At 48.6% G+C, this 14,848-nt stretch overlaps 1 protein-coding gene and 1 long non-coding RNA gene across 2 annotated transcripts in view; one reads left to right on the top strand and one right to left on the bottom strand.

Annotated features, from left to right (window-relative positions):
* Positions 1-12,045, bottom strand: part of LOC310743171 — a 194,536-nt gene extending 182,491 nt beyond the window's left edge. The window contains exon 1 of the long non-coding RNA XR_014538850.1: positions 11,933-12,045. This is a non-coding gene — a long non-coding RNA (uncharacterized lncRNA). The remainder of the gene's footprint in view (positions 1-11,932) is intronic.
* Positions 5,854-14,848, top strand: part of STRIP2 (striatin interacting protein 2) — a 61,499-nt gene continuing 52,504 nt past the window's right edge. Inside the window, exon 1 of the mRNA XM_083572700.1 lies at positions 5,854-6,069. Within this exon, the coding sequence (XP_083428826.1) occupies positions 5,962-6,069 (108 nt within the window). The 5' untranslated portion in view covers positions 5,854-5,961. The remainder of the gene's footprint in view (positions 6,070-14,848) is intronic.

Raw genomic sequence — 14,848 nt, 5'->3', positions numbered from 1 at the left:
AAGAGGGTCAGTCTTCGCGTGTCCTCGGAGTCAGCAAAGTTTTAATAAGCTGTGGCATCAGCTCATCTCTCGCTGCAGCCCACTTATCTGGGTAAGTAATGGAAGGGGTTTGAATAATTCAGCACGGGAGGCCGGCTGAGGTTTGCTCAACGCTTTGTGGCTTCCCTAGTGAAGAGAGGCTGAGGGTCGATGGCGACTTGAAACGTTTTTCCATCTTGGAACTTTAGCATCTCGTCAGCTCCGCTTAAGGCTTCTGCCAAGCTTTGTGTTGGGGGTGAGAAACAGAATGGGGGCCCTGTAAGCCTATTTCAAGCTGCCGGGGCGCTCTGCTGGCCACGCCCCTTTCTCCAGGCCACGCCCCTCACAGATCCTGCACCACCACCTCCTGTTCTTTTGCCCAAGGGGGCATGAACTGTAATCATGCCTCTTGCTTTCCCCCAGATGGAGAAGCTGTACAAACAGAGCTCCGGTGTGCAGATCAAGGGAAGAGATCTACTGTATTTTTTGCTCTATAAGACTCACTTTTTCTCCTCCTAAAAAGTAAGGGGAAATGTGTGTGCGTCTTATGGAGCGAATGCAGGCTGCGCAGCTATCCCAGAAGCCAGAACAGCAAGAGGGATTGCTGTTCTCACTGCGGAGCGATCCCTCTTGCTGTTCTGGCTTCTGAGATTCAGAATATTTTTTCTCTTGTTTTCCTCCTCCAAGAACTAGGTGCGTCTTATGGTCTGGTGCGTCTTATAGAGCGAAAAATACGGTATATTACTGCTCCCTGGTCAGACCACACCTGGAATACGGTGTCCAGTTCTGGGCACCACAATTTAAAGAGGATATCGAGAAGCAGGAAGGTGTGTAGAGGAGGGCAGCCAAGGTGATCAAGGGCCTGGAAAGCTAGCCTGATGAGGAATGGTTGAAGGAGCTGGGTATGTTTAGCCTGGAAAACAGAGGAGATATGAGAGCCATCTTCAGATATCTCTTTTTTTTTAAAAAAATGCATTTTTATTGAGTTTTCAAATACAATGAGATTCCATAATCTTATACCCATTTATTTTTTCATTGCTCTGCTGAGCGCGGACTTCCCTCCCTCCCTTCAACAGGTTTTCAGTTTCCACTTTTCTTAATAACATCCCATCCACATCGTTAGATTTATTTTAATCCTGCTACAGTCTTTAAACTTCTGCAATTATTACTTCTATATTCCACAAATTTTCTCCACTCTCTTCTGAACTTTGTTTCCTCTTGGTTACGAATCCTGTAAGTCAGTTTTGCTAATTCCGCATATTCTACCATTTTTGTCTGCCACTCCTCCAGTGTTGGTAATTCTTGTGTCTTCCATTTCTGGGCTACCAAAATTCTAGCAGCCTTCGTGGCATACATGAATAATCTCTGGTCTACTTTTCCTATTTCTTCACCTATCAAGGCTAGCAAAAAGGATTCTGGGTTTTTTTGGGAAGGTATATTTAAATAACTTTTTCAGCTTGTTATAAATCATATCCCAAAATTGTTTCATTTTCTCACATGTCCACCACATGTGGAAAAAATCTCCATCTTTCACTTTACATTTCCAACATACTTCACTGCTCATTCTATACATCTTTGAGCCAGTGTGGTGTAGTAATTAAGAGCGGTGGACTCGTAATCTGGTGAACCGGGTTCACTTCCACGCTCCTCCACCTGCAGCTGCTGGGTGACCTTGGGCCAGTCACACTTCTCTGAAGTCTCTCAGCCCCACTCACCTCACAGAGTGTTTGTTGTGGGGGAGGAAGAGAAAGGAGAATGTTAGCCGCTTTGAGACTCCTTCGGGTAGTGATAAAGCGGGATATCAAATCCAAACTCTTCTTCTTCTTCTGCTAGCTTGATAGGTGTTAAGTACCAGTGGTACATCATTTGCATTACATTCTCGTTGTTGTTGTTGTTGTTGTTGTTTAGTCGTTTAGTCGTGTCTGACTCTTCGTGACCCCCTGGACCAGAGCACGCCAGGCACTCCTGTCTTCCACTGCCTCCCGCAGTTTGGTCAAACTCATATTAGTGGCTTCAAGAACACTGTCCCACCATCTCGTCCTCTGTTGTCCCCTTCTCCTTGTGCCCTCCATCTCTCCCAACATCAGGGTCTTTTCCAGGGAGTCTTCTCTTCTCATGAGGTGGCCAAAGTCTTGGAGCCTCAGCTTCAGGATCTGTCCTTCCAGTGAGCACTCAGGGCTGATTTCCTTCAGAATGGAGAGGTTTGATCTTGCAGTCCATGGGACTCTTAAGAGTCTCCTCCAGCACCAGAATTCAAAAGCATCCGTTCTTCGGCGATCAGCCTTCTTAATGGTCCAGCTTCAAGGTGGTACACACCGTAAATTTTTGATCCTCATTCCACAATTTCTCCCACGCCTCATATTCAATATGAATATTCAATATATTCATCTTCAGATATCTCAAGGGCTGTCACATGGAGGATGGAGCAAGCTTGATTTCTCCTCCTCTGTAGGATAGAACTCAAACCAATGGATTCAAGCTGCAAGGAAGGAGATTCTGACTAAATATGGAGAACTTTCTGACGGTAAGTGTTTGACGGTGGAACTGTCTCCCTCAGAAGGTGGAAGGCTGCTCCCTTGGAGGTTTTTAAGCAGATGTTGGGTGGCCATCTGTCATGGGTGCTTGAGATTCCTGCATTCCAGGGGGTTGGACTAGATGACCCTCGGGGTCCCTTCCGACTCTACAATTCTATGATTTTATGAAACAAGGCTGAGCTACACAAAGATCAGCTCTCGTTTCCGCTGCCCCACATCCCACAAGCATGTGGGCTGCAGAAGGTTTATACTTCCTTGGGAATGAGACCCTGGGACCGAAGAAGGTTTCTCACTCCTGTTTTTAGGAGCTACTTGATAGATAAATTGTAAAAATAAAATCTTGTTTGTTTTGTGGGCAGTATATATCTAGCCTAACGCCAAGGAGTTTTTAAAGGGGCATCCTTGTTCTTGTTCACAGCCACAATCCTAAGAGGTAGGCTAGGCTGTGTGAGAGAGAAATAATAATAAAAATAAAATAAATTTTATTTATACCCCGCCCTCCCCAGCCAAGACCTGGCTCAGGGCGGCTAACACCAGATATAAAACAATTGATTGAAATACAACTTAAAAAACAAGATTAAAATACAACATTAAAATGAAGCCTCATTTCAGCAGAAACTCAAAATCTTTTTTGGGGATGAAAACGTCAAGTCTTCATCAAGGCCAACTATCCAGACGGGTCCTACGTGGGCCAGAAAAAAGCCAGGGAAGTCCCCAAACAGGAGTTCCATCACAGAAGGAGAAAGGAAAAAGGAAAGAGGGGGAAGGGATCAAGTTGATTCCAAGCCAAAGGCCAGGCGGAACAACACGTACAGGCCCTGCAGAAAGAAATCAGATCCCGCAGGGCCCTGGTCTCATGAGACAGAGCGTTCCACCAAGTCGGGGCCAGTGTTGAAAAGGCCCTGGTTCTGGTTGAGGCTAATCTGACTTCCTTAGGGCCCGGGACCTCTAGGGTGTTGCTATTTATGGACCTTAAGGTCCTCTGCGGGGCATATCGGGAAAACTGGCCTGTGAGTTGTGCTACAGACAGGTATTGGGGCTGCCCCTTGGTGGCTCCCCCATGGGATGAAAAGAAGTGCTGCTTAGATGTGGATCCAGAGCCCAAACTGCCTCGACTCTCAAGGCCTGTGCATAAGACCGACCTACAGATTTTGTTTAACTGCTGAAGTTGAGCAAACCACAGATGTCCTTCAGCTCCTTGCCCAAGACAAGGGCGAGAATGCTTCCTTTGCTCTCTCTGCTTCAGTGGCCTCTTATCAAGGTTGGGCTATTATCGCTAGATCTCAAGGGCAAACTTCCAAGGATCATGTCCTCAGGCTTGATTCTCTCAAGGACTAGGACTCCATTGCTGGAGGCTGGAGGAATCTGTTGCAAGCGCCAAGGAAAACCCACAGGGACTGATGGGCCAGGAGCTTTACTGCAGGCAGCCCCCAAACTCGGCCCTCCCTCGGCCAATTGGTGTCAAGGAAAGATAGGACGTTCTTTATGTATGCTACAACAGCAGCAAGAGTTCTTTTAGCAAAGTATTGGAAGACTCAAGAACTACCCACGCTGGAAGAGTGGCAGACGAAGGTGATTGACTATATGGGACTGGCTGAGATGACTGGCAGAATCCGTGACCAAGGGAAAGAGACGGTGGAAGAAGATTGGAAGAAATTTAAAGTTTATCTTAAGAACTGTTGCAAAATTAATGAGTGCTAAAATGTCATGGGTAATGTAAAACGGAATTGCAGTGATAAATAATTGGGTAAGAGGAAAAAGATTAGAAACTGAATTATAAGTATTGAAATTAGGGGTTGCTGGAAAAGTTTAAAACAGGGATGCAGAAAAGGGAGGTATGGGGAAGTCGTTGAAACAAGGTTCAAGAAAGAGAGGTTAAGAATTTATATGTGTTTATATGTTTGTTTGTTTATGTGTCGTTAATTGTTAGTTGTATTGTGTCTTAATATATGTTGTAAAATCAATAAAAATCTATTATAAAAAAAACAAACAAACTCGGCCCTCCCTCCACATGTTTTGGGACTACAACTCCCATCATCCCTAGCTAACAGGACCAGTGGTCAGGGATGATGGGAACTGTAGTCCCAAAACATCTGGAGGGAGGGCCAAGTTTGGGGGTGCCTGCTTTAGTGGAAAGCTCCATGCAGCTCCCACCGGGGTCAGGTGATTCTTTAGCTGAGCTTCCTACACTTCAGGGGGTTGGACTAGATGCCCCTTGAGGGTGCCCTTCCAACTATGGCAGGCATCCCCAAACTTGGCCCTCCAGATGTTTGGGGACTACAATTCCCATCATCCCTGACCACTGGTCCTGCTAGCTAAGGATGATGGGAGTTGTAGTCCCAAAACATCTGGAGGGTCGAGTTTGGGGGTGCCTGAACTATGGAATTCTCCAATTCTACAGTTGGGAGTTCTTTAAGTTTAGAGCAAAGGCAAGTAAGAGGAGATCTGAGAGATGGGGATCTGGCGGCCACCTGCCAGGGTGTGATCTCTGCATTGCAGGGAGGATGTTGTTGTTGTTTAGTCGTGTCTGCCTCTTCGTGACCCCCTAGACCAGAGCACGCCAGGCCCTCCTGTCTTCCACTGCCTCCCGCAGTTTGGTCAAACTCATATTAGTGGCTTCGAGAACACTGTCCCACCATCTCGTCCTCTGCCGTCCCCTTCTCCTTGTGCCCTCCATCTTTCCCAACATCAGGGTCTTTTCCAGGGAGTCTTCTCTTCTCACGAGGTGGCCAAAGTCTTGGAGCCTCAGCTTCAGGATCTGTCCTTCCGGTGAGCACTCAGGGCTGATTTCATTCAGAATGGATAGGTTTGATCTTCTTGCAGTCCAGGGGACTCTCAAGAGTCTCCTCCAGCACCAGAATTCAGAAGCATCCATTCTTCGGCCATCAGCCTTCTTTATGGTCCAGCTCTCACTTCCATACATCACTACTGGGAAAACCAGAGCTTTAACTATACGGACCTTCGTTGGCAAGGTGATGTCTCTGCTTTTTAAGATGCTGTCTAGGTTTGCCATCGCCTTTCTCCCAAAACCATACCTTGAACTAATTCTGCAATTCAATGTCGTTGCAAGGCCCTGGCTGCATCCCGGCGCTGCAGGGCACTCTGGACATGCTCAGAGGTGAAACGAAACGCAAGCCGGGCGATGCCCCGCCCCCTCCCCGCCCCCTTTTCCTCCGTCTGCCCTGGTTACAGTTCTCCCAACAGGTGTCTCCCTCCTTCCCGCCGCGGCCAATCGCCGCGAGGGGGTGTGCGCGCCGGGCTCCTCCCTCGCAGGGCGGCCGGCCAATGGGGCCGCGCGTGGGCGTGGCTCCGGCGCCCGGGCAGGGAAGTGCCTGTGCCAGCCCCGCACGTGTCCGTCTGCGCCGCGGCGATCGCCTTGAGATCCAGGCGGGTGGCTCTCCGGGGCGGCATGGAGGAGCCCGGCGCAGGAGGCGCCAACGGGGCGCCGGGCAAGGGCAAGGCTCAGCCCCCGGCCAAGGGCAGGGAGCTCTTCAGGAGCCAGCGGAAGGAGTCAGAGGTGGCAATTAATTAATTTATTTGGGGGGGGGGCTCCCGGTGGATTTGGGGTGGGGTGTGCCATCCTGGAGCGTGCATATAAATAAATATAAATATAAATAATATAAATATATATGGGGTGAGGTAGGCAGAGCACCCCCAAGAGGCACTGTGCATGGCACCCTACCCTGCGGGGACGTTGTGGGGCAATTAATTTTTTTTGGGGGGGAGACTCCTGGTGGATTTGGGGTGGAGCCTGCCATCCTAGAGCGCATATATATATATTTATATTTTGGGGGGGTGAGGTAGGCAGAGCACCCCCCAAGAGGCACGGTGCCTTGGCAGCCTACCCTGCGGGGACGTTGTGGGCAGGAGGGAAAAGGGATGCGGGGTCCCTGCTTGTGTTGGAGAAAGAGAGCTGTGTCCGGGGGTGTCCTGATGGGGCTGCAGAGTTATGGGGTGGCGGGGAAGAGAGAAAGAGCCGGCTTTGGGGGCAGCCAGAGGGGCGCCTGCAAAGGGGAGGGTCTGGCGGCGCAGTGGAGAGAAGCGGGTGGTTGGGGGTCTTTCTGGTCAGGAGGGTGTCGGCGGCTTCTTTGGGTTGGGGGAGAAAACCCCCCGTCGGTGGGGCTGGGGATGCGGGGTGGGGAGCCTTGGAGTTTTGGGGTGACGCTCAGGAGAGCTCGGGTGGGGGCAGTTGGAGGGGCTGGCTAAAAATGGGGGAGATAAAAAGAGCCAAATTGGGGGGGGGGCATTTGGAGAGAGTATGGGGCTGGCAGTGCCCGGCAGCCCCCAGATTGGAATGTGTTGCCCTTGGAAGCTGGGCAGGATTTGTCCTGAGCTTAGGGAGGTGGGGGCTTCTTGCAGAGAAATTCCATGGATTTCTGAGATGGGGGGGGTCCTTCTTTCGCTTGGGTCTCTCAGGGGTGGGTGAACATTCTGCTGCTTCCGTGGAACCTTAAATCGCCCTATTTTCTGCTTCTGGAAGAGAATAATAAATAATAAAATTTTATTTATATCCCGCCCTCCCCAGATACTTGGGGGGGGGCGAATTGTTCCTCTAGCTCCTTTAGGATGGAGTAAAACAGCTCCTGTTTTGTGAATGAGTCTTGTCTTCCCTGCGCCTCCGTCCACCTCCCGTTCTGATCCAAGCTTGTGCGCTTTTGCGCATCTGAAATCCTCCTTTCCCTGCGCTCCTCTGTTCCCCAAACTCTCTTTCTCGCCAGGGGTTTTTACACGGAATGGTGGACTCTGCAAGGTGGAGCAGCCCCCCTCCCCTGAATATTATCTGTTCCTGGTTTGCTGGCCTGGCTGGCTGGCTTCCCCCTTTTCCCAACGCCCTCCCCTCTCTGTGTGGAGCGAGGCAGGCAGGTCCCTTGTGCGTAATGTACAAGAGCAGCTGGAGAATCGAGGCTTGTGTGTTGTGGATGTCAAGAGCCCAGGAATGGGAAGGACGAAGAGGCTTCCCTCTTGCGAACGCCAGGGCGATTCCTCCTGCAGTTCTCCTCCAGCAAAAGACTGGCTGCTGTTTCTGCAAAACAACGACAGCACCGCCGCTCTCAAAGCCCCACGGATGTCTTGTTTGTTTCCTCTCTGGGGTTGGGCTGTGGCGCTTTGCAAAAGTGTGAAAGCACATGTGAGTCTGATCGAAGTGGGGCAGGCAATGGGGAGGAGGAAGAGATGCACCTCTTTCCCAGGTGCAATCTCTTTTCTAAAAAATATATGTTTTTATTAAGTTTGACCTAACAAATTTCAGTTCAAACACATCATTCACCTCTTCAGTTCTCTGAATCCCTTGATTTCCCTCTGCCCTTCCATGGTTGCCGTTATCAATCTTTTCCCACCCTTCTGCTTATCTTATTTTCTTTAATTTATGGAAAAACAAATTACTACTTTTTTAACAGTTTTTTTGTACATTACAAGCATTACTCAAATCCTGCCAAAGTTGTTAGTTGTTTACAGTGTTCTCTTATGTACATTATAATTTTTTCCCCATTCCTTCTTAAAATTATTCTCTTCCTCTTTCCCAGTTTCGCCATTTTGGAATAGTCCATCATCTTCATCAGTTGGAACCCGAACGTCCGACGGGGCTTCCGCGGCTTCTGATTGGCTGCAGGAGCTTTCTGCAGCCAATCAGAAGCTCAGCCTTGGTTTCCGAACGTTTTGGAAGTCAAATGGACTTCCAGAATGGATTCCGTTCGACTTCCGAGGTACGACTGTATAGGGAAGGCACCAGACAAGTCTCCCTGGGGAAAGTATCCCACAAACGGGGAGCCACTGCAGAAAAGGCCCTGCTCTCGAGTTGCTACCCTCTGGACCTCTTGTGGAGGAGGCCCACGAAGAAGGGCCTCAGAGGATGATCGCAGGGGCTGGGTTGGTTGAATTGCCCTCACTCCATCCTTGTTTGAGGGACGCGGGTGGCGCTGTGGGTTAAACCACAGAGCCTAGGACTTGCCGATCAGAAGGTCGGCGGTTCAAATCCCCGCGACGGGGTGAGCTCCCATTGCTCGGTCCCGGCTCCTGCCAACCTAGCAGTTCGAAAGCACGTCAAAGTGCAAGTAGATAAATAGGTACCGCTCTGGCGGGAAGGTAAACGGCGTTTCCGTGTGCTGCTCTGGTTCGCTAGAAGCGGCTTAGTCCTGCTGGCCACATGACCCAGAAGCTGTACGCCGGCTCCCTTGGCCAATAAAGCGAGATGAGCGCCGCAACCCGAGTCGTCCATGACTGGACCTAATGGTCAGGGGTCCCTTTACATCCTTGTTTGCCCTCATTGACCAAATTTTGCTGGCTCCAGCTGGAATGATAGATGTTCTTTGCCTTTGGGGAAATACTCCTCCCCAGTTGCTAATGATTTTTAGAACTGATTTATTGGTTTATCGATTGCTAATGTGTTGCTTGCATACTTGTGCGCTGGGCAGAGTATTGTGGGAAACAAACTGCTGGAGCTCGTGACCTCACCACTGCTCTCGTGGAAGGAAAACCGTCTCTGAAAACCTCCACATTTGTAGGAGCTTAAAGTGTGGGTGCTTATGTCATCTTCAGGGGCTCAGTCCAGCCCCCCATCTGGAGGAGGCTGCCGCTGCGTCCTCTTTCTTCCCAGTCTCCGGTAATCTCTCTCTCAATATATTTCCATGCGGTGTGCTTCTCCAGGAAAAATGGCAATGTTATATGCCTCTCTTTTGATAGATTCAATGTTCAACCATATTTTGGCACCGCATGAATGAGTATATTCCTTCCTCTCTCCCGACTTCTTCCTTCTAATCAGTGTTAGAAACTCAGATATATCAGCTAGGCACCAAATGGCTCCTTAGACCGGGGTTTCAGTCACCAAAACCGAATGCCAAGTTGCCATTTTGGGGGCCAGGCAGCTATAAAGTCTTATTTTTCAATACAACTTTTTGATTCCTATAATTCAGTCTGATTGTGCAGGATAGAATTATGCAGGATAATAATAATAATAATAATTTATTATTTATACTCCGCCCATCTGGTTGGGCCTCCCCAGCCACTCTGGGCGGCTTCCAAAAGAATATTAAAATACTGTGATACATCAAACATTAAAAGCATCCCTAAACAGGACTGCCTTCAGATGTCTTCTAAAAGTCTGGTAGTTGTTGTTCTCTTTGACATCTGGTGGGAGGGCGTTCCACAGGGAGGGCGCCACTACCGAGAAGGCCCTCTGCCTGGTTCCCTGTAACTTGGCTTCTCGCAGTGAGGGAACCGCCAGAAGGCCCTCGGAGCTGGACCTCAGTGTCCGGGTAGAACAATGGGGGTGGAGACGCTCCTTCAGGTATACTGGACTGAGGCCGTTTAGGGCTTTCAAGGTCAACACCAACACTTTGAATTGTGCTCGGAAACGTACTGGGAGCCAATGTAGGTCTTTCAAGACCGGTGTTATATGGTCTCGGCGGCTGCTCCCAGTCACCAGTCTGGCTGCTGCGTTCTGGATTAGTTGTAGTTTCCGGGTCACCTTCAAAGGTAGCCCCACGTAGAGCGCATTGCAGTAGTCCAAGCGGGAGATAACCAGAGCATGCACCACTCTGGTGAGACAGTCTGCGGGCAGGTAGGGTCTCAGCCTGCGTACCAGATGGAGCTGGTACACAGCTGCCCTGGACACGGATTTAACCTGTGCCTCCATGGACAGCTGTGAGTCCAAAATGACTCCCAGGCTGCGCACCTGGTCCTTCAGGGGCACAGTTACCCCATTCAGGACCAGGGAATCCTCCACACCTGCCCGCCTCCTGTCCCCCAAAAACAGTACTTCTGTCTTGTCAGGATTCAACCTCAATCTGTTAGCCGCCATCCATCCTCCAACCGCCTCCAGGCACTCACACAGGACCTTTACTGGTTCCAATTTAAAAGAGAGGAAGAGCTGGGTATCATCCACATACTGATGAACACCCAGCCCAAACCCCCTGATGATCTCTCCCAGGATGCGTTGCTAGTGTGTGAAGACGGTCCAGATCCAAGGATCCCCAGGCATGCGCCGCCAGATGGTCCGGGCATCTTCACTTGGTCGCAGGTGGCTGGATAGCCAGGTGCAAAACGCTCCTGGCGAATTTCAAACCCTGATTCCAGTTAAGGGACAGGTTTGGTGTTGCATCTGACTAGTGGTTTGCACGCACTGGAGCTTTTTAGCAAAGGGGAGGGCAGGAAGAGGTGCCAGGCAAGACTTGCTCCTGTTCTGCCAAACTGCCATTGGTCATTGCATCTTAACCAGGGTGTTTTGTACTGAGTTGAATAGGATCCAGAATGCAGCAGTCTGCTTGGTCCTAGAACAATAGGATCCAGAATGCAGCAGTCTGCTTGGTCCTAGAACAATAGGATCCAGAATGCAGCAGTCTGCTTGGTCCTAGAACAATAGGATCCAGAATGCAGCAGTCCAATTGGTCCGCAGGAGCCACCCAATCCAACTCCAGGTGGAAGTGAATCCGCAACCTGATTGGCCTTCAGGTGAATCCCGGAATTAGCCAATCACGTGGGGCCCATTGTGTAAATAATGTATATAAAGCAGACATTCTGGGGGAACTTCCATTCCTCCTCACCACTATGAGCTGAATAAAGAGCATGAAATCCACTCTCGACTCTGAGTATATTTCACTGGCGACGAAGGTGGGATCTGCGCAAGCTGCAGGGAGAGTCATGAGAGGAGGACCTGCCCTTTCCGCAACGCAGAGTGCAGGCAGTGCAGAAAATCGGGACACATCGCCCGGGTGTGTCAGGCTCGGCCCACCCGACGTCGACTCCAAGTATATTTTACAGGAGGTCAGGATCTCACAGCCCTCCACCCTCTTTTACTTCTTTGGCCCCATACACCACTAGTCCCCCCCCCCACACCAAAGTGGACAATGTGCCCTCTGGCTGAAAAGGTCTTCCAACACCAGCTACTCGGAAGTAAGCCCCATTGAGTTCATCAGAGCTTGCTCCCATGGAAGTGCATGTAGGTGGTTACTAACCTTTGACTCCTATCATATCCAAGTTCTTTACTCCTCCAAATTTAATTACTCTGTTTCTCCAACCCATGCCAAGTTCCCCCCTTTTTAATCCACTAACCTTTCCTTTGTTGCTGGCTCTGTTTGGCATGAAAGCTCCTGTAGTTTTCACAGAGCCGGGAAAACAAAGACCTCACTATTTCAGCGTGTGCCTGCTTATATTCTGGTTCTCTTCAGATCGTATAAATCTCTCGCCTCTTATGAAAGTATGTGCCTGCTTCTGAAAATCGTACGCAGGAACTGCAGCCGCACTTCCTCTTAGCCTCAAAAGTGCTTTTTGGTGGATCTGGCCAAAGACCCTTCTATGCTGGAGCCAGTGAGAGCTGGACCATAAATTTTGAATTATGGTGTTGGAGGAGACTCTTGAGAGTCCCATGGACTGCAAGAAGATCAAACCTGTTTAGGGAAGCTTTTAATGTTTAACAGACTATTGTATTTTAATATTTTGTTGGAAGCCGCCCAGAGTGGCTGGGGAAACCCAGCCAGATGGGCAGGGTATAAATAATAATAATAATAATAATAATAATAATAATAATAATAATAATAATTACAGTGGTACCTCAGGTTAATAACTTAATTCGTTCTGGAGGTCCATTCTTAACCTGGAACTGTTCTTAACCCGAAGCACCACTTTAGCTAATGGGGCCTCCCGCTGCCGCCGCGCGATTTCTGTTCTCATCCTGAAGCAAAGTTCTTAACCCGAGGTAGTATTTCTGGGTTAGCGGAGTCTGTAACCTGAAGCGTCTGTAACCTGAAGCGTATGTAACCCGAGGTACCATTGTATTATTATTATTATTAACTGATCCATTCGGAAGGAAATCAGCCCTGAGTGCTCACTGGAAGGACAGATCCTGAAGCTGAGGCTCCAAGACTTTGGCCACCTCATGAGAAGAGAAGACTCCCTGGAAAAGACCCTGATGTTGGGAAAGATGGAGGGCACAAGGAGAAGGGGACGACAGAGGACGAGATGGTGGGACAGTGTCATAGAAACTACCAACATGAGTCTGACCAAACTGCGGGAGGCAGTGGAAGACAGGAGTGCCTGGCATGCTCTGGTCCAGGGGGTCACGAAGAGTCGGACACGACTAAACAACAACAATCCTGGAGCCAACCCTATATCTTCAGATAGAAGCTCTCCCCCTGTTATCTGTCTCCAGGGGAGGAGTGGTAAATTGTGAAGTGTAGGAGCTCTTCGTGGCAGCTCCCCCAGGAAGAGTGCATGGCCATGCTTTCTGTGTTGCTAGGTATAAATCCAAAATGGCAGCAGATCCCATAATGCCCAGCTTAATAGGATCAGTTGACAGTCAAAGGCTGGGAATATCTGGGTTCTGATCTGTGAGGAAGCTCACTGGGAAAACTGTGTTCGAAATTAGCCAGGTGCAAGGCGCATTTTGTAATAATAATAATAATAATAATAATAATAATAATAATAATAATAATAATTTATTTAATTATGCCCTCCCATCTGGCCTGGTTTCTCCACCATCTGGGGATCATTGAATGTGGACTGCTTTCACACACTAATACCCTGTCCTGTAGAATTCTGCACAACTGGACTGAATTTCTGGAACCAAATTGCTTTTTCTGCACAGAAAGTTGGAACAGTCGCCATTAAGGAAAAGAGGTTGGAATAGGCCAATATACAGTGTGGATTCTTCCTGGATCAAGGGACTTTCCTCCTTAAATCCTCAAAGTTCTTAACCTAGCTCAAGGTCCTCCTCTGAACTATCCAAATGTTTAACTGAAAAATCAATCCGAGTCAGACCATCATTTGAAAAAATAAGCCTTAAGAGCCATCTTGCCCCAAAATGGCAACTGGGCATTCTGTTTTGGCAACTGCAACCTTTGCTTAAGGAGCAAAGTACCTAGCATATATATCTGAATTTCTAACAGTGTTTTGATCAGTCACGCTCCTGAACCTAGCAAAGGGATTGTGTGACAAGCAAAGTTTCTTCACCAGTTCCCAAACATACAGCATTTGGCAAATGTGAAATAATTTGAAATTTGAAATACTTTATTGTCACTTGTACAACTTGTATACAGTGAGATTACACGAGCACCCCCCACTCAGCTCTCTTAGTCTTAATTCCCCTCGTTTACTGACGTACACCCACCAAACCCAAAAGTCAGTTGCCCTGCTGTTATCTTTTCATTCAGCAGCCTAACAGCCCATGGATAGAAGCTGTTCTTTACCCTGTTGGTGCGACTAATCATGCTTCTATATATTCTGCCCAAGGGCAGGAGATCAAGAAAGTGCCGGCCAGGGTTCATCCCATAGAATTTCCCTCACTCTCCTGAGGCAACGTTCTTCCACTATTTCATCCAGCGGATTCAAGGGACAGCCCATAATATTTTGTGCTGTATTCACCACCCTCTGTAGGCACTTCCTATCAGATGATGTCAAACCAGCGTACCACACCGTGATGCAGTAGGAAAGGACACTTTCTGTTGTGGACCGGTAGAAGGAGATCATCAGATGTTGATTGACATTGTTCTTCCGCAAGACTCTGAGGAGATGGAGCCTCTGTTGGGCTTTCTTAACCACCTAGGTTGTATTTATTTTCCAAGTAAGGCCTTCACTGAGATAAACTCCCAACAGATGACATCATTTTTCTTGCTGCGACAGGGCTATGAAGTTATTCCAAACACTCTTGTTCCATCTAGTCTGTACCTGATAACTGCTATTGGACCTTTATATGAGCATCTAAATCTGTTTTCACCAACCTAGTGCCATCCAGAGATTTTGGAATACAGCTCCCATCAGCCCCAGTTGTAGTGCAAAACATCTGGGAGGAACCAGGTTGATGAAGGGTGATCTAAACTCTTCTTTAAATGCCACTGTTAAGTTGTGGGTGAACATATCAGACAACAGAGCGATTCTTCAGACAGCTCTTGTTTATTCGCAGGCCAGAACTGAACTGAAGGGTTCAGCCAACCTGCTTATATAGAGCTCAACTACAAAGCAACAGTAACAACTTTCTGTAACTATCCAATCACTGAACGTCCCTTTCCATCCCTTATTTGCATATGTGGACCTGAGTGAAAACTATCTACAGTATCCCCCTGCTGGCCCAGGGTGACAACTTCAGTACATAACAGTCACGTAAGCTGGTGCCATGATGAAACAAAAGCCGAGAAAGGCCTTTAAATATTCCTTTTTGTGTTTGCTAAGGCAGAGGGCATAATCCTCCAGGAATTTATTCCTGCGCAAATCTCATTGAAATAAATTGGGGCTGCTGGTGCAGGAAATTTTTTTCTAGCGGATCGTTCCCCAAAACAAGATGTTTTGGATGACCCTGCTTTGAGGCGGTG

This window comes from Podarcis filfolensis (genome assembly GCF_964270895.1).
Source record: "Podarcis filfolensis genome assembly, chromosome: 10".
Taxonomy (NCBI): domain Eukaryota; kingdom Metazoa; phylum Chordata; class Lepidosauria; order Squamata; family Lacertidae; genus Podarcis; species Podarcis filfolensis.
The sequence above is the reverse complement of the archived record's forward strand: the minus strand, read 5'-3'. Positions and strand labels throughout refer to the sequence as shown.